Here is a 24,208-nt window from a genome sequence, read left to right on the forward strand (position 1 = left end):
TGTTTACACTATCCAAGATATGGAAGCAACTTATGTGTCCATTGACTAATGAATGGATAAGGAATATGTGGTATATGTATGTGTATACACACACACACACACACACACACACACTAGAATATTACTCAGCCATTAAAAAGGATGAGATCTTGCCATTTGTGACAACATGGACGGACCTAGAGGGTATAATGCTAAGTGAAATAAGCCAAACAGAGGAAGACAAATACCATATGATTTTACTTATATCTGGAATCTAAAAAACAAAACAAATAGCAGAAATAGACCCATAAATATAGAGAACAAACTGTATTGTTGCCAATGGGGAGGAGAGTAGGAGAATGAGCCAATGGTGAAGGGAAGTGGGAAATGAAGGCTTCCAATTATGGAATGAATAATTCATGGAGATAAAAGGTACAGCATAGGGAATATAGCCAACGATAATGTAATAGCATTGTATGGTGACAGATAGTAGTTACACTTGTGGTAAGCTTACTATAACATACAGACTTGTTGAATGACTACGTTGTACACCTGCAACTAATGTAACATTGTGAGCCACCTGTACTTCAATTAAAAAAAAGACTTACGTAGCCCTATTATCCAGTAAGCGACTCGTATAGTAATTAATTAAAAGGTCTGTTTCATCTTGCTATGAATATTCATGGTATTAGATCTTCTAGTTCAGACAGGATGAAGGAGCAGAAATGATGGAGCTTGTCTCATTCTATGAGAAGACAGATGTATCTAGAGAGACAATACTGGGATAAAAACTTGATCTCATCATTGATAGCCCTACACTTGTCTTCTGACCATATCAAGTCCTCCAACAGTAAAAGAACTGGCTTCAAAAGCATTAAGGATAAAACTTTGTTCTTATTTCTTTTCTCCCTCCTCTCCTCACTTTCTCCTATTTTCTTTTCCTGTTTTCTTTTCACTTTTGTTTCCAACTCTTACTAGCCCAAATTTAGCTATAGGACAGAAGACAGAATATAAAAATATAAAAATACGTAAGATTTAAATGTGTCTCTTTTTGTTGGATTTGCTTAAACATTTGGGGTGACTGACAGTGGCTACTAAATTTTAAAACACACACACATTTGGACTTTAATGCACTGAAATAAATATATTTTTTTAAAAAAGAAAATAGGAGAGAAAGAAGTAGACTCAAACACATCAGTAAGAACCCCAGGCACCTGGCTAACTCAGTTGGTTAAGCAGCTGACTCTGGATTTTGGCTCAGGTCATGATCTCATGGTCATGAAATTGAGCCCCATATGGGGGCTCTGCACTCAGCACAGAGTCTGCTCGAGATTCTCTCTCCCTCTCCCTCTGCCTTCCCCCACCCCTGCTCACACACTTGCTCTCTCTATCTCTCTCTTAAAAAAAAAAAGTGTGTGTCGGGGGGTGCTTGGGTGGCACAGTCAGTTGAGCAGCAGACTCTTGGTTTCAGCTCTGGTCCTGATCTCAGGATCCTGATCTCAGCATGGAATCTACTCAAGTTTCTCTCTCCCTCTCCCTCTGCCCCTCCCAGCTGTGCTCTCTCTCTCTCTAAGATAAAATAAATAAATCTTAAAAAAAAGGGGGGTGATTGTGAAAATAAAGCACAGACGATGGCAATGTTCAACATGTAAAAATAACAATGTTCTGTGTATCCTTTTTAAAACTAACTTGGCTAAATCCTCTGACTATCCCAATTCAATTTTTTAATCTAGATTTTTAAAAGAAATTTGTCATTGTTCCATCCCAGGTGCACTTCAATCTAAATAAACATCAATTTCTTGATAAAAGGCAATTTTCTAATAATAATTATCCCCTCAATTGTATCTGGCTTATATTTCATTAATAAAAAATTATTCTTCTAGAGTTGGCCCATTATGACACTGATCTCCCATTTCAAATATGATGCAAAGCAGTGGATTGTGAAGAGTAGCCAGCCCAGATATAAATATTTCATTGTTTCATCATCAGCAAACCCTTTTAGTTTCTGTACTTTTATTATTGCCAAAATCCTATTCTATATTCTCTATTAATTCACCTGTGCATTATTTTGATTGATTTTTATGATATTTCTAGCCTTGTTTTCTACTTCCTTCAATCCATCTGCATTAAAACATCCTAAAATTCTATTTTTAACATATAAATTTAAAAAAGCTAATACAATCTTTATAAAACTCAAATTCCTTGGTCTAATAATTATTTAAGGTACTACACAGTCTAGCCACACCTTTATATCCACCCTCCCCAACACAAAACTCATATTCTAGATGGTTCATTCATGTTTACCAAACACACTCCCATCCTTTAAGCAAACTACAGCATATTTCCACTTACGTTCTATTTGCCTTCCACATCTAATTCAACCTTCAGGCTCAGCTCAAACCTCTCATCCTTTCTGAAGCTCCTGGGTCACTCTTGCTCCTGGTGATCCTTCTCTCCGTTGGCCTCCTATTTTATTTACTGTTTACACCATCCATTTGATATTCACTGCCTTATCCAGCTCTTGAAACTCTTATCATTTTGGTTTATCCTGTAGTTTCGGTTGTTTTAAAAATATACTGATTGTAAAAATTGTGGGAAGTATATTTTGTATACTCTGCAGTGCTTAGCATAATACTATGCCCTTAATACATGTTTGTTAAATAAGTGAATATTTATTTAAGTGTACGTTACTGTGAAAAATAGCCACAATGCAGAGCAGTTTAATTTGAGCTATATTTGTAAATGAATAGCTTTTCTCTGTGAATTTTGCTCTCTATAATACATGATGCTAAACTGAGAATGACAAATATTTGACCTTCACATCTGTCTCACTTGAAAATAAAGTGATTTCCTGCTGAGAATTATTTCTCTAAATATTCAACAACTCTGGACTCTTACCATATCTCCAGCTGACATAGCCATCAATGTACAGGTCACCACATGATACAGATTTTATCTAATCACTCTGTTCTTTACTGACAGGCTTGTACCCTAATTGCTATTCTTTATCCAAATCTCCCTCAATTCTACATTCTAACTCAAACAAGGAAACAAGCAAAACATAAACCAGGGTCCTGACATTGGTCCTTTTAATCTGGTTCCTTCCTGGCTTTTCTGAAATCAACTTGGGAGTCACATTAGTATCATAGTTGCAAGAGACATCCCTCACCCAGCTACAAAAATTTGGCATCCATTCACAGACAAAAGTATGTTTGTGGGAACTGTGGAACCTAACACCATATACCAAGGGATCCAGGAGGACTCTCACCCACCCATGCACCAAACAAGAGATGCACAGACCTAGGTCCCAGCTGAAGAGCCTGAAGTGGCTCATGAACTGGTTCCAGCCCCTCGTAGCCATGGTCAGGGAGTTCCTGGAACGCACTGCCTTTAATAGTCATCCACAGATGAAAGAGCGTTTGTGAAAGTCCAGGTTTGCAGAGGAGAAGTTGTAGAAAAAAACATGAGCTTGAACACTTTGAAGTGAGCAGTTAGTAAAGACTGGAAGAGGTGACAAATTTGAAGACAACAATGCAAAACTTCAAGTAACATGAAAAATCAAGGTATCGTGACACCACCCAAGGATCACAATCATCTTTCACTAACCAAACTCAGAGACATGAAGATATGTGATTTGCTTGATACAAAGAATTCAAATAGCTTTTCAAAGGAAACTCAATAAGCTACAGAAAGCACAGAAAGACAATTCAAAAAAATCAGGAAAATAATACATGGGGAAAAAATGAGAAGTTTATCAGAGAAATAGAATTTTTTTAAAAAAAGCAAACAAAAATTTTGGAGCTGATGAGTATTATAAATGAAAAGAAAAATGCAACAAGCATCACCATCAGAAGGATCAAGCAGAAGAAGAATCTGTGAGATAGAGAACAGAAACTTTGAAATTATCCAGTAAGTTGAGAACAAAAAAGGGAAAAGAAAAATAAAAAAGAAATGAAAAATACTGAAGAAAGCCTATGTGATCTTAGGATACCTTAACAAGAACTTTGAATTATTGGAGTTCCAGAAGAAGAAAAGGAGAAGAGACAGAAAGCACATTTAAAGAAACAATGATTGAGCACTTTCCAAATCTGGGGGGAGATTTGGATATCTAAGTTCATGAAGCTCATAGTTCCCTAAACAAGCTCTTCTTAAAGATCCTCTTCAAAATACAGTATAATGGAACAGTCTAAAATCAAAGACAAAGAATTTTGAAAGCAGTAAGAGGGGAAAAAAGCTTGCAACTTCCAAGGGACCCTCCCTAAGGTAATCAGCAGATTTCTCAATGAAAACCTTACAAGTCAGGGGGGAATGGAATGATATATTCGAAGTACTGAACTAAAATAAATGCCAGTCAAGAATACTCTACCTGGCAAAGCTGTCCTTCAGAAATGAAGGAGGGATAAAGACTTTTCCAGACCAATAAAAGCTAAAGAAGTTCATTACCATTAGACCTGCCTTATAAGAGATGCTGAAAGGAATTTTTCAAGCTGAAATGAAAGGATACTGACAGATAACATAAATGTATATGAAAATATATAACCTATCGCAAAAATAAGTGTACAAAGTCAGAGTACTCAAATAGTGTAATATGGTTGAGTGCTAATCACTCAGGTCTTGTATAAAGACAAGAGTATTAAAAATAAGTATAGCTGCAGGGTGCCTGGGTGGCTCAGTCAGTTAGGTGTCTGCCTTTGGCTCTGATCATGATCCCAGGGTCCTGGGATGGAGTCCCATGTCAGGCTCCCTGCTCAGCGGGAAGTCTACTTCTCCCTCTCCCTCTGCCCCTCCTCCTCATTCATGCTGTCTTGCTCTCTCTCTCTCAAATAAATAAAATCTAAAAAAAAAAAAAAAACTGGGGCACCTGGGTGGCTCAGTTGGTTAAGCATCTGCCTTTGGCTCAGGTCATGATCCCAGGGTCCTGGGATTGAGCCCCACATGGGGGCTCACATTGGGAGCCTCACATTGGGAGCCTGCTTCTCCCTCTCCCTCTGCCTGCCACTCCCCCAGCTTGTGCTTGCTCTCTCTCTCTGTCAATAAATTAAAAATATATATATATATTTAAAAATATATATATTTATTTGACAGAGAGAGAGGGGAGATCACAAGTAGGCAGAACAGCAGGCAGAGAGAGAGGAAGAAGCAGGCTCCCAATGAACGGAGAGCCCTATGAGGGGCTCGATCCCAGGGCCCTGGTATCATGACCTGAGCCAAAGGCAGACACATAATGACTGCACCACACAGGTACTCCTGTACCTAAGATGTTTTATGTAAGCCCCACGGTAACCACAAAGCAAAAACCTGCAGTAAATTCACAAAGGATAAAGGGAAGGGAAGTCAAAGCATAGCACCACAAAAAATCATCAGTCCACAAAAGAAGGCAGCAAGAGAGGAAGAAAAGGACAAGGGAACTAAAAAACAGCCAGAAAACGATTAATAAGATGGCATTAGTGAAGTCCTTAGCTATCAATAATTACTCTACACGTAAATGGATTGAATTTGCAATCAGAAGGCATAGAGTGGCTGAATGAATAAAAAAAAAAATGACCCAAATATATGCTACCTACAAAACACTCATTTCACCTTATTTTTTTCTTCTATAGCCTTACTGATTTTCTGTATGCTAGTTCTATGAATTATTAAGAGAGGGGTGTTAAAATCTTTTACTATAATTGTGAATTTGTATAATGTTATATGAACATTTAAGACTATTATGTCCTCTTGATTAATTGGTCCCTTTATCATTATGAAACGAACTTCTCTATTCATGGTAGTATTTGTTACCATCAAATATACTTTGTCAGATATTTATATAAGTTTTCCAGTTTTCCTTTGATTCATGTTAGCATAGTATATATTTTCTATCCTTTTACCTTTAACCTTTCATCTCTTTACATTTAAAGTATATTTGATATAGATAGATAATATACACATAGATGATAGATGATAGATAGATGATAGATAGATGATAGATAGATAGATGACAGATAGATAGATAGATAGATAGATAGATAGATAGAGATAGATGATAGATAGACAGGTGACAGATAGATGTACCTAGCAATCTCTTGGTCATAGATATATTGAACCTATAATCACATGTAACTTTTTAAAGTTTTCCCAAGTGCTATTCCTAAGCCAAGTGTTTCATATCCTGGATTTGCAGAATGAGTTTTTCAGATCCAAAAGAAGAACTTGGCATTGACTCTATTGTATCTAACCTTGTTAGATATGGTTCATCGTTCCAGCTCTTCACATCTCAGTCCTGATTATGTGATCAAGCATATTGGCCATAACACTCAGACTATTGATAGCTGTACATCACATATCTGTATCTTTATTTAAATCATGATAAAACTGTTTAGAAGGACAGAATCAAGGCAAATATTTGAGGTATATAGGTAGAAAACCATACTTTATCTCTGAATTACTAGTTTCTGGGGTTTTGTGCAAAAAAATCTCCAATACTATCAAGTATAACAACATCATAAATCTAACCTTCCAGTATTTCATCTGTTCTTCACAGTTCTTCAATAATCATTAACAAAATGTAGTCTGTCTCTTATTTGTACATTTTTCTTAGCATGTGGGGATAGAAGCTAAGAGTTAGAGGATTTGAAATCATTTAAAGTGGTTCAGTGCAATTGTAAAAAAAAAAGTTTAATTACACTTAACTCATAAACAGTTCTTCAGCGTTTTCTATCAAGTAGATTGTAAAAAATAAATGAGGTTTAAAGCCTTACTTTATACATGTTATTAAGACTGAGAAATGGAAAAGCTTGCCAAACTTCACAAGACACTTCAGTAGCAAAGTCTGGAGCTCTAATTAAAACTCTGGATGTTTAGGAGCAATTCAATTCCTATGTATTGAGTCAGAAAATATAAGAATTCTATCTATTAAACTGCGACTTCTATCTAGTTGCTAACTGCATCAAGTTGAAGATTAAAAATTTTTAATATGTATATAGTAAGATGATCATACCCATGAGTTTGTTATTTCTTCGAAAGTAGAAATGGTTTCAGCAACTCTTCTGTGACCTCTCATAGATCATCCAAAGTGTTAGACACATGATGGTGTGATTTTTGAATTGTTTTTAAAAATTACTGAAAATCACCTATTAGTGGCAAGAATTCAATTAAAGGCTTAATTAGTGTGAAATGAAGCAGAAGACCATCCTAATTTAATTCATGAGGACCTGAAAGCATCCCATTCTATGTTAACAAAGACACACAGAAAAGTTGGAAAGATCATTCCACCATTTCTTTAACTGAAGCACTGAGCAAACTATATCACAAGCACTTTTCTTGTACTTCTGCACTTTTATCATACATTGTCATTTTATAAAAAGACCCTCTTCGTGGTAGCTAGCCTGAGTTTCAGAACTGCAGTTTGGCAGGCACATAGATGAGGAAAACACTTCTTTATTGCTGTTTTGTTTCTGGCATAGACCTCGGGTTTTGACAGCACTATCATATTTTAATCATCGTCAGTTGATTTCTCCCAAAGCCTATCTTATCATATGATTGGAAACATTTAAGTCAAAAAAAAAAAAACTTGATGGGAAATTCTCATAAATTATTCATCAAAAAGATAAGAACCTATTAAATACAATTAAGCTTTGAATTAATCTACAGAAGTTATTTTTAAACCATCTATCTTCATCACATTTCTGATAAAACTTGATCAGGAAGTGCTCTTAATTTGAATCTGGTGGTTTCCTTTGCATTCTTTGTAGAGGGTCAATAAAGGGTAGTGGTAAAGAGCACAAGTTGTAATAAAAGCTTTTCAATAAGGTAAAGACAATAATACTAGCTCAAAGGTTATTTTAGAAGAGTGATTTAAATAAATACCCATTTGTGATAGCTATTATTATTATTACTGTATATGAAAAATAAGTATCTTCTTCATAAACTCATATGAAAATACTAAAGGGTTGCTGGCCTACCCTGCAATGTGAAATGTTTTATTTTCTTTAAAAACAGTTTACATTATGCTTTGTTTTTATAGCAACATGCTACTGCTTAGTCTTTTTTCTTAATTTTGATAAATTAACCATTTTTTCAATATAGTTTTATTCATTGACAACAAAAACAACAGAAGTAGCATTGAAAGCCATTTAAAATGCTATGTGCAACGTGGGGCAAGAAAGGACGGCAGAAATTTAGCATATTTAATTACTTATACACCTAAAACAATACCATTAAGAAGTCAGCATTGTGAATAATGATTTACTAATATACGTATATGCATTTTAATTTTTATGCCCAAAATAATAACCAAGATAAGACTTTCCTATATTTCATTCTTAGTTGAAAAAGAAGTGTCTGCATCAGTGATGCTAAGAATATGCTAAGGCCTTCATTTCCAACCTTTTCAATTAGAGGGACCTCTTTCTAAACTTTAAAAAATTTTTCTAAAAATCTAGTAAATTTAAGAAATATAAAACAATTTTTAAACTACTATAAATTCAGCTAGTGCTTTTTAAAATATTAAAATTGTGTTATCAAAAGCACCTACATATATTTGAAAAAATAGTATCACATATGTATGAGACATATTTATTTCCTCTGCAGGGAACGCTTGGTGCAAATGTGGATCCAGCACCTTGCCGCCACCCAAAGGTCCCCAGTAGGCACATCTCTAATTAAATCGAATGTACCTGTTTCTGTTTCTTTCATGTACTCCATAATAGGGGCGTACAGAAGGGGAAACTGCATAAGGTTGACCAAAGGCATGGGAACAAAAAAATGACTTTAATTCACAGTCCACCATCTATTAGGGCTCCAAAAAATTGTCAGGTCATTGTTAGCTCTAGAAGGAGATTTAAATAACCTGTTGTACTTATTGTTAAGGAGATTTTTTTTAAAAGGAGTTAAGTGGAAACAGTCCAGAGAGGTGGGGAGGACTATCACAGAAGACTGGACGAGGTGTCAGGAAAGGAAGACAGCAATCAGAGGCCAGTTCTCCAGGGGAACATGAGGATGGCAACTAAGGATTTGTTCTGAGACTGATTATAAGCAATTATGTTACAAATCCAGTCTAGCTCCAGTTGCAGGCAGAAAGCGGTAAAGAAAGGAAGTAAGCATCTGATTGTTTAGTATCTGAGAGATGAGATAAAATCAAAGTTTTGGAAGTGGACCATTGAGATATCAGACATAACAAACCAACCTTAAAGACAAATACTCCTGATCAGCCATGAAACCCAACAAAGTACATGTGAAGATCTGCTCTATCTGCAGAGAGATGTCATCAAACAGCAAGTGTTCAGGGCAGACCTAGGGCAGACATTGGAAACAGACCCCAAGACGCATCCACATTCACTTTAGGGAGTTAAGAACACTTGTAGTTTTTATATTGCATTATAAATAATGATTCAACAATAGATATGGAGTGCTTTCAAAGAGCTAGATGCTATGAATATATAGCTCATCCATTCAGTCATTTGATAACTATTTATTTAGTATTCACTGTATGCCAAGCACTGTGTTAAGAACAGGATTTCTAGGAGGAAAGGAATGCTGTAGAAGAAAGACAGGACTATGAAAGGAAATAAAAGAATAAGGTAAATGGAAGCCCAATCTCAAGGGAGGATTTTAAATTTTTCATTGGAGATTCAGGGACTCATTGAAAGATTAGGACAAAGGAACTGAAGGTGGGGTTAGGGTAATAGAGTAGTGAGTCACCAATGGAGCAAATCCCAAAGGAAATGTGAGGGGAGGGAAGTGTAAAACATCGAGACATGGATTTTCCTTTTAAATAATTTCTAAGTTCATAAGGGAGCTAGCATATATAAAACTTCTAAAAATACAAAAATGAGAAATATTTTAACAGAAAATCTAGGATATATAGAATTCAGAGTTAGGATGAGTAATAAAAATGAAGTTTGAATGACTTCATGTCATCTTCTGAGCATAGTAAAAATATTAGCCAAAATTCTAGAAGAAAGTAGTAGCGCTGTTTGATTTCAATCCACTGTGACTAAGAAAACCCTCTTGGTGATAAAAGGAAACTTCTCATTGTTTATACTGAGCATCAGAATAAGAACTCAGTATCTCTGAGCCTTATGACTCCTCAGGTCAAAGTGTTAAATCTTTGTGAAGGTCTAAAATGCAACCAGTGTAAAAATCCTAGGTTAAGACATTTAGACAAGTACGGGTTATTTAATCACTTTAAAGTTAAATTTACTTCACATAAACATAAGGGCAAAGGATGAAATGAGAAGTATTAATAAGACAGCTGGAGTTTTTTATAATAAAGAAACTGCAATCTTTAAGAAACAGGATATGGCAAAAGAAAGAAAGAAAAAAATAACATTGATAAGACAGCTGCTTTGGAAAAAAACAAAACAAAAAAAGAATCTCTAAAAGACCTGAGAAATCAATGTCTGCATTGAAAGCTGTTAAGGACAGACTAAGCCCACTGCTGCTCAGATTTAATGCACCCCTGATTTTGAATGGAAACCTGTGCTGTTCTATTATTCTAAAAACTCCAGGATCTTCAAGGACCTTGTCAAGGACATTAACTTGGAAACAGAAACCCAAACCTGTAGTTGCTAAATGCCTGCTGAAGGCTGGTATGCAAAATATCTTTCTTCGTCTGTGATTGGGAGTTTATTCTTTAGGCAGTGGGGAAAGTGATGTGATCAAAGCAGCTTTGTAGGAAGGTTAAGTACAACAGTGATCTATGGAATGAATGAAGGAAAGAAGTGGGAAGACTAGGGCATAAAAAGTCATTAAAATCCAGTTACAATAAGTTAGGAAATAAAGATCTGTGGTGGCAGATGAACTAGGGTAAACAGGGAGGATACTGATCTCGGTACACACTTGGATTTGAAAATCAGTGATAAGGGAGACACTAGAGAAAACAAATGGTATGACTTAATATAGTTTGAACAACTTGGAAAATTTCGTTTTGGAGTGGTAAGGAAGGATAGAAGATAGATTTTGATTAGACTTTATATAATGGTACCAAATAGATATTCAGGTGGAAATAGTCACAGGTCACAAGGCTGGGATTCAAAGGATGAACTGGAGAGTCTTTATTTGGGAGTCATCTAAATGGTTCTCAATTAGGGTTAATTTTGTCCCCCAAATGACAGTTAGCAAAGTCTGGAGACATTTTTGGTTGTCACAACTGGGAAGATGTTGCTATTGTAATCTGGTGGGTAGAGGTCAGTGATGCTGCTAAAATATTCACATTGTATAGAACAGCTCCTTACAGCAAAGGATTACGTGGCACCAAACATTGATAGTGCCATGGTTAAGAAACTTCTGCTCATTAATGTCATAGTAATTAGGGATATCTCGTCCAAGCAGTGTTTATAGTATATTTATGTTTAATTTAAATTTAACTTATAGAAAATAAAAATAGTATCAAACGTTTAAGTCTTACTCTATTTCACACATTGTCTTCATTACGTGGTTTATTTAATCTCCTGAATGCAGTAAGTCATCACCTTTATCCTCCTTTACAGGTTAGGAACCCGATCCACTAAAAAGTTAAGATACCTGCCAAAAGCCACATAGTTGGCAAATTTGGGGGTCCAGATTGCAATCAAAAAGTCCATATTCAGAACCATGATTCTAACCACTAAGTTGGAACATACAGTGATTATAGGTATGGTATCCTCAACACCATGGCAGACGAGAGAGAATTACATAGAGCCAAACATTATACTCCCTTCATCCTTCTTCCCAAGCCAAACTAAACCAAATCAAACAGAACAAAAGCACTCTCTCCAATATTAACAGCAATTTCTTTCTCTGTCACTGAAGATTCCATTATGTCATTGATACATTTGAGACACTGAGCATTTTGTCCTGGTGGGGGAGGAAACCTTGAGCTCTAGGTAAAGCAGCAGTTTTGACAATCTTAGCATTTTGACAGTCTTACCAGATGTACTGTATCTAATTTGTGAGTAATAATAAAGAGCCAAATTTTCCTAATGTAATTTTTACTATGTAAATTAGAACCGAGTAAAAATTAGTACTATAATAATATATATCATATTTTCTTACTTTCCACTGTGCTTTTTTGAGTGCCAAAGAAAGACACAAAATTAAAGCTAATGACATTGGGGGTGGCACTGGATATTCACATGTAAATGTCACTGTGATTCAGAAGACTGAATGTATTTGTTGAAAATTACCAATTTAATAGTTAGAATGTAGTCAACAAAATAAACATTTAATTCCTCAAGCTTGACTTTTAAATCATCCTCTTTGAATATAAATTACACAAACATTTATCTTTTTATCAAACTAGGTATTCAGAGTTTTAGTATGATTTACTCTCCGTTTGGTCAAGATGACAAAGGTGAAACACATTTCTTTGAAGTGTGGTGGCTTCCAAATTTTTGAAACCATGTACTTATTCCTCAAATGAATATTAAGAAATAAAAATATCCAGTGGCGCCTGGGTGGCTCAGTTGGTTAAGCATCTGCTTTAGGTTCATGTCATGATCCCAGGGTGCTGAGATCAAGCCCTGAGTCAGGCTCCCTGCTCGGTGGGGAGCCTGCTTCTCCCTCTTCCTTGCCCCTCCCCTGCTCTTGTGTGTGTGCTCTCTCTCTCTCTCTCAAATAAATTAATAAAATCTTTTAAAAAAAGAAATAAATAAATAAAAATTTTAAAAATTAAAAGAAAAAGAAAGAAAAATATCCATAATAAGGAAAGGTGGAAAAGAAGAAGGAGAGAAGTTCTGAAGCCAGAATAGGGAAGCTAGGATTGGAGGTAGTTGGGGGGCCAGTTAGGACAAACTGGGGAAAGGAGGTCCAAAGATCGAGCCATTTGACAACATTGATCTACCCATCAGGCAGCATTTTAGGCAACTTTGGAGGCTCCATAGAACATAATTTGAGAAGGATTATACGATATGTTTTAGGGTAATTTAGATAATAAAATTATCATAACTATCTTAAAATCTTTCAAGTATATTAAAGCGGCAAGTCTAACTGATATTCTAATTAAATTCTGCCTTGAATGTGATATTATGTAATATGCATATACATATCATTAAATGTTACATTTTATGTGTTAAACTTGCATTTTTTTTATTTTCAAGTGGTGGACAGTATCCTGAGGCACTTAATTCCTGTCTCTGCCTGTGGCTTATATTCATCTCTTGACCATTTCTGTCAAAAATGCAAATGTAGCTTTTACTGTAAAAAACTAAAGTAAATTATATTTAATAGGCTTTTAAATATAGTTCTCTGACACAACACTTAATTTAAAATAGACACTTTTACTCTTTTACACTGTGCTTTGGGAATATTTTTGAGCAATGATGTATTTCTTTTGATTGTTCTCTTATTTCTGATAAACAGTACTGTAATAAATTTTGATCCTGCCTTTGGTCTTGATATTTAGTAGCTATGTATTTGTTTTCTTTGATAGCAACACGCATTAATATTTATGACCATTTTCCTCTGCAGCATCTCCCAGATGGCTCTGCGCCCAGTGCACATGTTGAATTTTATCTTTTACCGTATCCCAGTGAAGTTCGTAGGAGGAAAACAAAATCTGTTCCAAAATGTACCGACCCCACTTATAATGAAATTGTAAGTATGATTCATCTCTTGTCCAGTCCCTTTGTATTTTTCTTACCATTTTTTAGCTTAATAACCAAATATGGAAAATTTGCAGTAATTGGCAGCATTATTCCATAAAGGGAAGACATTTCACAAAATAGCCACTATGTGCTGATCACTGTTCTAGATGCTGTGGGAACTGGAAAATACAGATCTGCTTTCAAAGCACTAATGAACCAATTTTCAAATTGTGGCTATCCTCCAGCAATAGCCCAGGATGGCTTTTTTTTTTTTTTTCCCCTAACATTGTCCCTGACTTCCTCTTGTTTTCTCTAACCTTATTTTCCTCTACCTGGGCTTTCATACATAAAGAGTTTATCATAGTCTGTCCTGTGTTTAACAATAAACTTCAAAAATCTCCTTTGGAAAATAAAAGGAAATGAACAAGTACAAAGCACAAATTAAATTGACTTATATATAGCTCTCTAATTCATTTGTATTTCACAATTTGAATATCCCATCCCCCCCTTCTTTCTGAGGTAAACCGTACATTTATTTTCTTGATTCCGTCCCTTCCCATCTCCTCTGTACGTTGCTTGGATGATTATTTGTTTGCCTTTCATCCACTGGATCCTTAGGTCAGAAGTCTTAAAAAAAACAGACTCCTCAACTCAGGCTTTCTAAAGCACCCATATTTTCTTTCCCTCCCTATCACCCCCAAACTTTTGCAAAAGTTGGGGCGCCTGGGTGGCTCAGTCAGTTAAGCGTCTGCCTTCGGCTCAGGTCATGATCCCAGGGTCCTGGGACCGAGCCCCGCATCAGGCTCCCTGCTCAGCTGTCTGTCTGTCTCTCTCTCTCAAACAAATAAATAATCTTAAAAAAAAAAAAAAAAACTTCTGCAAAAGTGACTCACATTTCTTGCTCTCACTTCGTCACTTCCTTTTCATCCTTCAATCCTTTGCAGTATGGATTCTGAGCTTAATTGATGTTGCTTTCTTAGAGTGACATCCCTGGACTCCTAATGGCTTAATCTAATGAGCCCTCTACTCTCCCGAACAGTTACATAACTGCCTCGCCGTCTGCACCCTCTTTTTCACACCTCCCTTTTGCTTGAGTCTTACCTTCTCTTAACTCTCTTTCATCGTCTCTCACCACTCGCTCAGTTTCCTTCATTGCCATTCTTCTTCTGAAAAATGTTGTTTGCTGAAGTTCCACAATCTACCCTTATCTCCTCTTGATATATACACTCTCAATATCATCTTACATACCTACATCTTTCATTTAACACCTCTGCTAGGTAGGCTGCATCTGAAATTATTCCTCAAGCCCTGGTTTCTGTCCTAACCTTTTGACCTGCTCTTCTGCCTGATTACTGAAGAGCGCTCCGTTTGAATGTCTCTTAGACACTTTTAAACCAGGTTTCCCTCCTCTGTTTGCCATCTCAAAAGATACATTCTAATGACACCATCCTCTCCCTCCCTCATTTTTCCAACTGATCCCCAAGTTTTGTCAGTTTAACAGTCTGTTTCGTGTGCAGCCACCTGCCTCTTGAATCCATCGCCTTCTGCCCCATCGCTGCTTCTTTGTTTGAGGTCCCGGTGACTTTGGCTATAATAGAATAGCCTCCTATCTGCCTCTTGAGTTTTTCAATTGAATCATTAACATTTCTATCTAAGATGTCTTTCAAAAACCAGTCATATTTATTTCTCTGCTATTTAAATTTTTTTCAAAGGCTCCTCATTGCCTACTGGATAATGTACAGAATCCTAAATGTGACATTGATAGCCCTTAAAATGTGACCCAGTAACTTTCCTGAGTTGTCTCTTGGATAGTATCATCTTCATACACTTTAAAAGAGTTGTTTTGAGATCACTGTAGATTCACATGCTGTTGGAAGCAATAATACACACAGAATTCAAATAACATTTAGCCACTTCCCTTCAATGACTACAGTACAATACCACAACCAGGAAATTGACATTGGTACAATTCACTGACCTTAATAAGATTTCATTAGTTTTATATGTGTTCATGTGTATTTAGTTCTGTGCATTTTTTATTTTAATTCCTGTTAGTTCCACACATTTGTATCACATGGGTAGATTTGTGGGACCATCATCGCAGTCAAGGTACAGAAGAGTTCCATCACAAGGATTCCTGGTGCTACCGTTTTATAGCCAAAGACACTTCCCTCCCTCTAATGCCCAACCCCACCCCCAATTACTGGCTACTAGTTGTCATTTCAAATGTTATATAAATGGAATCATACAGTTTGTAACATTTTGAGATTGGCTTTTTCACTCACCATAACTTCCTAGCAATCCATCCAAGTAGCTGCATGTATCAATAGTTTGTTTCGTTTCACTGCTGAATAGTAGTCCTGGTATGGAAGCATGGTATTTTCTTTAACCGTTACCCATTAAAGGACATCTGGTTTATTTCTGGCTTGGGCTATTGCAAACAAAGCTATTGCGAACAGTGATCTATAGGTTTTTGTGTAAACAGAAGTTGTAATTTCTCTAACATAAATGCTCAAGATGTAATTACTGGAATACATGGCAGTTGGCATATTTAGTTTTACAAAAAATTGCCATACTCTTTTTCTATACCGTTTTATACTCCCACTAGCAATGAATGTGTCTATTTTCTCTGAATCTTTGCCATTTGTTATTACTTACTATTTGTTTTTTGTTATTATTTGTTATTTGTAACAAATTTGTTATTATTACTATTATTTAGTTCTTTTGAAAGGTATAACATGATACCTCATTGTGTTTTTAATTTGCATTTACCTAATAACTAATAATCCTGAACTTCTGGTCATGTACTTATTTACCATCCTATTTGGTAAAATGTCTCTTCTTGTCTTTGCTCATTTGCTAATTGGATAGTTTCTGAGTTTTGAGAGTTCTTTATATATTATGGATAGTAATCCTTTGTCAGATAAGTGGTTTGCAAATACTTTCTACCTGTCTGTAGCTTGTCTTTTCATCCTCTTCTCAGGGTCTTTCAAATTAAAAGTTTTTAATTTTGATTTTGTATGATTTAGCAATTTTTCCTTTTATACACTACAAGTCTAAGGAACTTTTCACCTAGCATGAAGTCCTAAAGATTTTCTCCTATATTTTTTCTAAATGCTTTATAGTTTTACAATTTTATATTTAAGTGCATTATCCATTTTGAGTTAATTTATGAATAACGTATGAAGTTTAGGTTGGAGTTCATTTTTTTTTCTTTTACCTATGAATGCCAATTACTACAGCACCGTTTATTGAAAATGCAATGCAGTGAATGTCTTTTGTACCTTTGTCAAAAAAAAGTCAGGAATATTTGTGTGCTCATGACCTTTTATTTCCTCATACCTAATCACATTCTCAAGTCACATAACATAGCTTGTCATTCCCTAAATAGTCCCTATGCCCTGTGAGATGGAGCTCATGCCCTTCACCCTTTCTGCTCTTCTCTGCCAACTTTGAAGCTTACCTTAAATGTAGACTCTGTGAACCACTCTTTCTTGCTAGACTCTTACACCACACTTAACCATATTTTACTTAGTCTTATGTGTTTTTTATTTCTAGTATATTGTAAATTTCTTGAGAAATTTAAGGAGAATGAGGAAAAAACCTTATCTTCTTAGTATCTTTATAACTTAATTGTTTCTAAAAAGATTTGTGGAATTTAATATTTGGTGTAGTTTTATAAGTGATGCCTCATATACATGTGTGAAAATGTAAAACTATATATACACTTACATATATAATTTAGTAAGGAAAGAACTTTTGACATTTTATTATTTTTCATGACGTCAATAGCTAGAGATATTCCCTCTCAACAGTATGTCATTAGTTTCCATATGTTTTGAATACAAGACCCCCTACATCAATATCAAGAAATTTCTCCAGAGTTTATGCTGTGCTTCAGCATTTGTAATCTCAGGAGGGTCATAATGACAAAAAGCCACTAACAATTCAAGAGTTTAAATAAACTTCTGTTTTATTTCTTTCAAGCTATATGTATTATTTTTAAAAATTAGCAAATACACATGCATGGAGATTATTTTATAATGCTTATTGTATCCATAAATTTTCTAATGACTTGCAGTAATTCTAGCTCCTCCCACATTCACGGCCCATTGATCAGAAATCACTGCAATACTTTCTTCATCAGCCAACACTTGTAGCTTGGACACACACTGTTTATACTTTGAACACTTTTAAAATTGCTTCAGAAACAATAATCCGTAGTCCATGCCTAGTACATTTCAATTTATACGTAATCTGAATGAGTGGAAATATGAATTAATATGTGGATAAGTGACTATTTTTAGTAGTAATGATCATCATATAAACAATTTTTGGTGGGGAAGCTGGTTGAATTTAGCCATGAGAAAGAAAAGACAACAATATTTTGATTTTTCTCCCATTATGTTCTGTGTCCATATCAATACAAAAATCTTTATTAATAAGAAATGCAAGAAAAAAAAAGTACACCAGTTTTAACTCTGATTTTACTTTCTCTTGCCTTCTGCTATGATGGAGGCTTTATCTCTGTGCCAAACCCCTCAATTATTTCAGTGCACCCTCACCAACAATGTATATGTGTTTTCTAGGAAGCCCAGTAAATTATCACGTGGCATCGACCTTATTTTTAACTTCTCCCCTGCTTTGTTTCCTGAGCACTACTGTATCAGCCACTTGGTATGGCTGGGATTTCTCAAACTGCGCAAGCAGTTCGATGTTCTGGGAAGTAGGAGAGAATGACTTCACTCTCCTTCTTATATAAATCTCTTAAAGGAATACAAAGGGTATATTACAATTGCATCACCAATGTCTTACAAAGCTTTTCATGCAAATAATTCTTACCATTTTTATTCAGATCTCTCTCTCTCTCCCCCTAGTACCCAGACTGAGAAAGGCTGAGTCAGGGACACTGCCAAGGGTCCCTTTCATATCCACCGTTCAGATACTAAACTTTTTTGATACAGGGCCAAGCTTGTCTATTTGACACTTCCCAGAATGATTCCCAACAGACTTTGTCAGCAGTCTCCCTGAAAATCCCTATCATATACAAATCCCTGCTGTAGACGTGATTGGGCTGAAGGTGGGGTGGAGCTGGCAGAAGGAATGCTCACAACACTGCCGACAGCTTTTAAGAAACAGAGCCGGGATTCTGGCTCCAATGCCATTGCTCTTTCCACTCTATTATCTTTGGCATCTGGTTAAAAACCATCTTTTTTTTTTTCAATGATTCTTTAGAAATACAGATTCTATTTTATAACAGAATTATATTGTTGGAGTCAATGTATTTCATACATTGTATTCCTTTCTTAGATATGATTCTATTATGAAATATAAAGAAGAAATTAGAAAGGACATTAGAACAGGAACATTCTATGTGTTTTACATACCTTAAAGTATCTTGCAAAATGTACATAATTATCTACCATAACATGAAGTATATGGTGTACTAAGTAAGCCATAGCCATTGTTATCTGTGTCAGAGTCTCATTTGATATTCATAACATGATGAAAATTCTATTTGTAAATGAAGACATTGAGGCCCTGATGTCAAACATTTCAACCAGGGTCAAGCAACTAGTTTTTAAGTCCAGAACTTCCAGATTCCAAAACCTATATTGACCCCACTAAGTTATGCTGTTGTCCCTCCCTCTCCCCACCCACAGAGTTCTCCTGTTCTCACTTATTTTGAACTCTCCTTTTCATTATCCTGCCTCCTCCCTCCCTTTTCCACCAGCACTAGACACATTTCAGTTTCCATGTTATTGTTCTTCCACTGAAGTCACTCTAAATACACTAAATACACTTTAGAATTATTTACTATACCCTTATGTCAAATAACATACAATGAGTGCTTGTATACAAGTTACCAGATATTAATTACCTGAAACAAGGTTTTTCTGTTAGATGTAATAATTTCAAACCTACAAATTCAGTATTTGTCAGAAGGCAGTGAAGACTTGGTGCGTGTCTGTGGGTAAAAGGTATTATAAAGTGAAATTGAAAGAGCTCTGCATTTTGGTTCTATTCATGTGAAGACAGAATACATATTAAAGCATTTGGTGAAAAAGTCTCAAAGAATATAATCATTTGTGTACTTCTTTAGTATTACCCACTAATTATTCATTGCACAGTAAGAAAAGCGTGCTTATTTTTTTCTTTCTTATTTATTTCTTTTTTAAGTTTTCATTTAAATTCCAGTTAGTTAACATACGGAGTAGTATTAGTTTCAGGTGTACAATACAGTGATTCAACACTTTTATACATCACCCGGTGCTTATCACAAGTAAGAGTACTAATTTTTTTAACAACGTTACGGATGCAGTAAAGCAATTAAAATAGATATATATTATCTATGATGTGCAATGATTACATGTTTATAAAACTTACTTTTAAGAAATAATTTTTACATAATGAAGCACAGGGAAAGAAATCCAGAAGTTAATATAAGCTCTGGAGTTCAAATGTTTGTATTTTAACCAGAAAGGCAATTAATTCTTAAAGGCATTTCTTGAGAATTTCAGCTTGCTAAATACCAGGCAGATTCAATTCTGTCTGGAACAGTTTTCTCCAGTCAACTAATGCAAAATACCAAGAAACAGCTGTTCTTCTTTGTGTCTTGATGGATCTTTTTCAGCTATAATTTATTAGTGTTCAATATGTACCAGGCTTTGTAGTAAGGCTTACATTCATTATCTCACTTGTTCTTCCCCACAATGCTAAAAGGCAAATATTATTATCACCATTATGTAAATGAGAAAACATATAGTTGACAATAGATTCATGTAATAGAAATTATTATGTGTCATAGAAATTTGTATCTTTAGAGCTTAGTTATATGATTCACAGAGTTTTTAAGCCAGACTTTCACAAAACCCTAAGGCTTAGAGTTATTCCATTTTTCTACTTCACATATAGTAACATTTTGAGGGCCCCTTCATCTATTTGCTCTGTAAAATAAATGACTTTGTCTGCTGAAAGTGTTGTGGAGAGGAAAATGGAGGATAGTTTAGACAGTTCAAAATAACCACTGTAGAGAAAAGAAAAGGAACTTACTCTGAAGTCTTGGAAAGATAAGAGTCCAGGAGGAGACATGGCTCACAGAGTCCACAGTGGGCAACCTGTCGCTATTAAAGAAGATGAATTAAAGTGGCGGGGTTTTGAGATTTGCAATGCAGCCCTTAAAATCCTTTACTATCCCAGAGTAACTCAGTAAATGAAATGGAATAATTTGAATCAGTAGTCCTAAGAAACTTAAAAGATAATCTTCTGTCTGGAATGGGGTAGGATTCTAGAAGAGGAGCTGTCACATGAAGCAGGGTAGACTGGATTAACATAGTATATTGCATATCATGTCCCTTGACTGAACTGTTATATACTTCATTAGTAAATCATTATTCAGAAGAGCTATCAGATTGATCTTGAATGGAATTTCATTGATAACTTTATAGTTCATAAATGGTAGACAAATGTGATTCAGTGCACCAGAAACCATATCCATACACACTGAGGATGCCTCCCAACTGACTCAAAGGGCTTCCCTCTCAAGTTTTTCCTCTGCTTCTTTTTTGCATATGTAGAGAACACTTCTTTCTATCTTGTAGCTTAGCTATAAAAAGCAAGCAAGTTTGTGGCAGCTTACGAAACTCCTTTTCTAAATGTGTTCTAAGGAGTTTCCCTGGCAACCATGTTGGATTTATACACAGCTCTCCCCTCCCTTCATGATGGGTAACTAATTTCTTGATAGTACTACACTTTTGAAGTTTCTTTACTACTGTAGGCACCCGATGGTAATGCCCATGACTTTCTTCCTGGATATTATAAAGCACAGTTAAACAGATCCCTTTTTAGAAACTAGTTACATGACTAGCAAGCAAAAAAGAGCAAGACACAAAACTACATACAGCAAAATTACAGCTCAGATTCTTAAAAAGTAATTATATATGTAAAAGAAAAAGAACACTGAAATGTTAACTATAATTATCTCCCAGTGGTAAAAATATAGATTTTTCCTTTCTTTTTTGTTTCATACATATTTTATTTAATAAGCATGTGTTTTCATAATTAAAAAATAAACTATTTTAAATGAATTAAAGTAAGCATAGAATGAATTCTTCATGTGGAGATGGAAATATTGTTATACCACACTAAATTAACACAAGGAAATCATGAAGATTGGTCTGCTCTCCTCATTAGTCTTCAGCAAAGAAAGATAGTGTTCAAGGTCCCATGTTGCACAATAAATTCAAGGACAGTTAAAAGGTGATGGGTACTTAAATTTCTTCCTAGAGAATAATTTACAGTCATATTAAATTTGGGATGGACAATTATTAATGGAATCAGAATAAATTCTAAGCATCTGAGAGAAATATTCTGTCATTAAATTCCATTATGTTAGCAGAATCTTTAGCTTTCCAAAATTAGAGTTAGACATGAAAGATTCTACATTAACCTATCTATTCCAAGCTAAATGATATTAACAGCTAAATATTTTTATTAAAAGCAATATTTTTAAAGGTGCATTTAAGCATATCTGATTTATATTTTAATTATTCTCTTCCTTTTCAGGTGGTGTATAATGAAGTCACAGAGCTCCGAGGACATGTCTTAATGCTTATTGTGAAGAGCAAAACCATATTTGTGGGAGCAATTAACATCCAACTTTATAGTGTCCCTCTCAATGAAGAAAAATGGTATCCACTAGGAAACTGTATAATTTGACCATTTCTATCAACCAATGCATTATTCATTAACTACTTATATCTTTTTCCACTTCTGGGCCTCTCTATCACAAGAGCAGGACATTTTTGTTTTCAAAGATAGCTTAGTGCACCAAGGACACAAGAAAAAGAAATAAGAATAGTCTTTTATAGTTATATATTCTCTACTTGTGTTTCATTGTTTTCTTAGAATCTATTATCCTTAATGAAGTGCCAATTTATTGTGTAAAATTCAATACGTAAAATAATAACAGAACATTTAACTTTAATATATCTTTTAAATCAAATATAGTCACATTTTTTAAATTATGTAACTATGGTTACAGCAACACTGTTACTATAGTTTCCAAGAAAAACAGCAATAAATAAATCTCATCAATTAATTCAAGACCTAAGTATATCTCTCACAAATTTTTAAACTTGAATTTAATATATATACCTGCATAGTGACTTACACTCGTATTTATTGAGGGAAATAATAAGCTACAGCTTTTCTACCAGAGAAACAAAGGATAAATGCCTGAAATTCTTAAATCCAATTTTTGGAAGAAACTTCTTTGTAATTTCTTACCCTTTTCAATGTCAATCAATTAATCATCGCTGGATTTCATCCAACTAGAGGCATGATCACATTTTAAATTTCATTACCCCTTAACTTCAAGATGTCAAACTCTGAAACTCTCTCCCCTGATCAAAATCTCTTCTCTTTGCACATCAAGAATTTCTCTTATTTCTGAAGCTACTTTCATACTCATCATGACCTGAGTAGATAATCTTATAGATTTCCACCTACAAAGTAGGTACAATCAAAGCACTATGTCACATTCTCTAAGAGAATCAAATAGGAATTCTTTTTCACTATCTGCCATTTAAATTACTAAAAAAAAAATGTTAAACTCTTACCTTTTTTTCAATGCCTCACTGTAAATGAATAAAAAAGTAATTTAAGCTCTTATATATGGTCATTTACATAATGATGTAAACATGTAAAGGAATGTAAATTTATTCATTGAAAATATTTGAATGCCAGCCTACAACGGGCAGAGAGGCAGTGCAGAAAACTGCACTGAAAGGAAAAGTGACTCAAACACAACAGCAGGGCATAAGCAACACACATAGGATACTCTCCTGAAATGCCAGGTTCTGGTGAATAGGGGACACTGCACAACAGCGCACTTCAGGACCTCTTCATCATAAAGTCACTACTTTCAAGAGCAGAAGATAAAACTGACTTTCTTAACACAGAGAAACAGACACAGAGAGGCAGGCAAAATGAGGAGACAGAGAAATTTATCTGAAATGAAAGAACAGGACAAGCCATAGCCAGAGATCTAAGAAAAACAGATATAAGTAGCATGCCTGATAGAGAATTTAAAGCAATGATAATAAGGATACTCACTGGACCTGAGAAAAAAGTGGAAGAAATGAGTTAGACCCTTAACACAGAAATAAGGAATAATGTAGCAGAGATAAAGGGCCCAATATACAAAATGAGAAATGCACCTGATGGAATGAACAGCAGGATGGAAGAAGCAAGGGAACAAATTAGTGACCAGAGACAGAAATGAAAAGTAATGAAGCTGAACAAAAGAGAGAAAAAAGAATTATGCAAAATGAGAATAGGATTAGGGAACTCAGTGGCTCCATCAAATGAAATAGTATTTGTATTATAGGAAACCCAGAAGAAAAGAGAGAAAAGGGAGCAGAAATTTTATTTGAATAAATAATAGCTGAAAACTTCACAAATCTGTGGAAGGAAACAGATATCCAGATCCTGGAGGTACAGAAAACTCCCATCAAAATCAACAAAAGCAGAACCACATCAAGACATAGTTGTAATTAAACTGGCAAAATGTAGTGATAAAGAAAAGATATTTAAAGCAGCAACAGAAAGAAAGACAGTAACTTACAAGGGAAAATCCCTAAGGCTAGCAGGAGATTTTTCAGCAGAAACTTTGCAAGACAAAA

The 24,208-nt window shown here is 35.0% G+C and overlaps 1 protein-coding gene across 2 annotated transcripts in view; it reads left to right on the top strand.

Moving 5' to 3' along the window:
- Positions 1 to 22,241, top strand: part of PIK3C2G (phosphatidylinositol-4-phosphate 3-kinase catalytic subunit type 2 gamma) — a 318,577-nt gene extending 296,336 nt beyond the window's left edge. For both annotated transcript variants that reach the window (XM_008707062.1, XM_008707063.1), the window contains 2 exons: positions 13,408 to 13,533; positions 22,089 to 22,241. In XM_008707062.1, coding sequence (XP_008705284.1) covers positions 13,408 to 13,533; positions 22,089 to 22,241 — 279 coding nt within the window. The remainder of the gene's footprint in view (positions 1 to 13,407; positions 13,534 to 22,088) is intronic.
- The last annotated feature ends 1,967 nt before the right edge of the window (positions 22,242 to 24,208 follow it).

The sequence above is a fragment of the Ursus maritimus genome, unplaced genomic scaffold, assembly GCF_017311325.1.
Source record: "Ursus maritimus isolate PB19 unplaced genomic scaffold, ASM1731132v1 scaffold_26, whole genome shotgun sequence".
In the NCBI taxonomy this organism is placed as follows: Eukaryota; Metazoa; Chordata; class Mammalia; order Carnivora; family Ursidae; genus Ursus; species Ursus maritimus.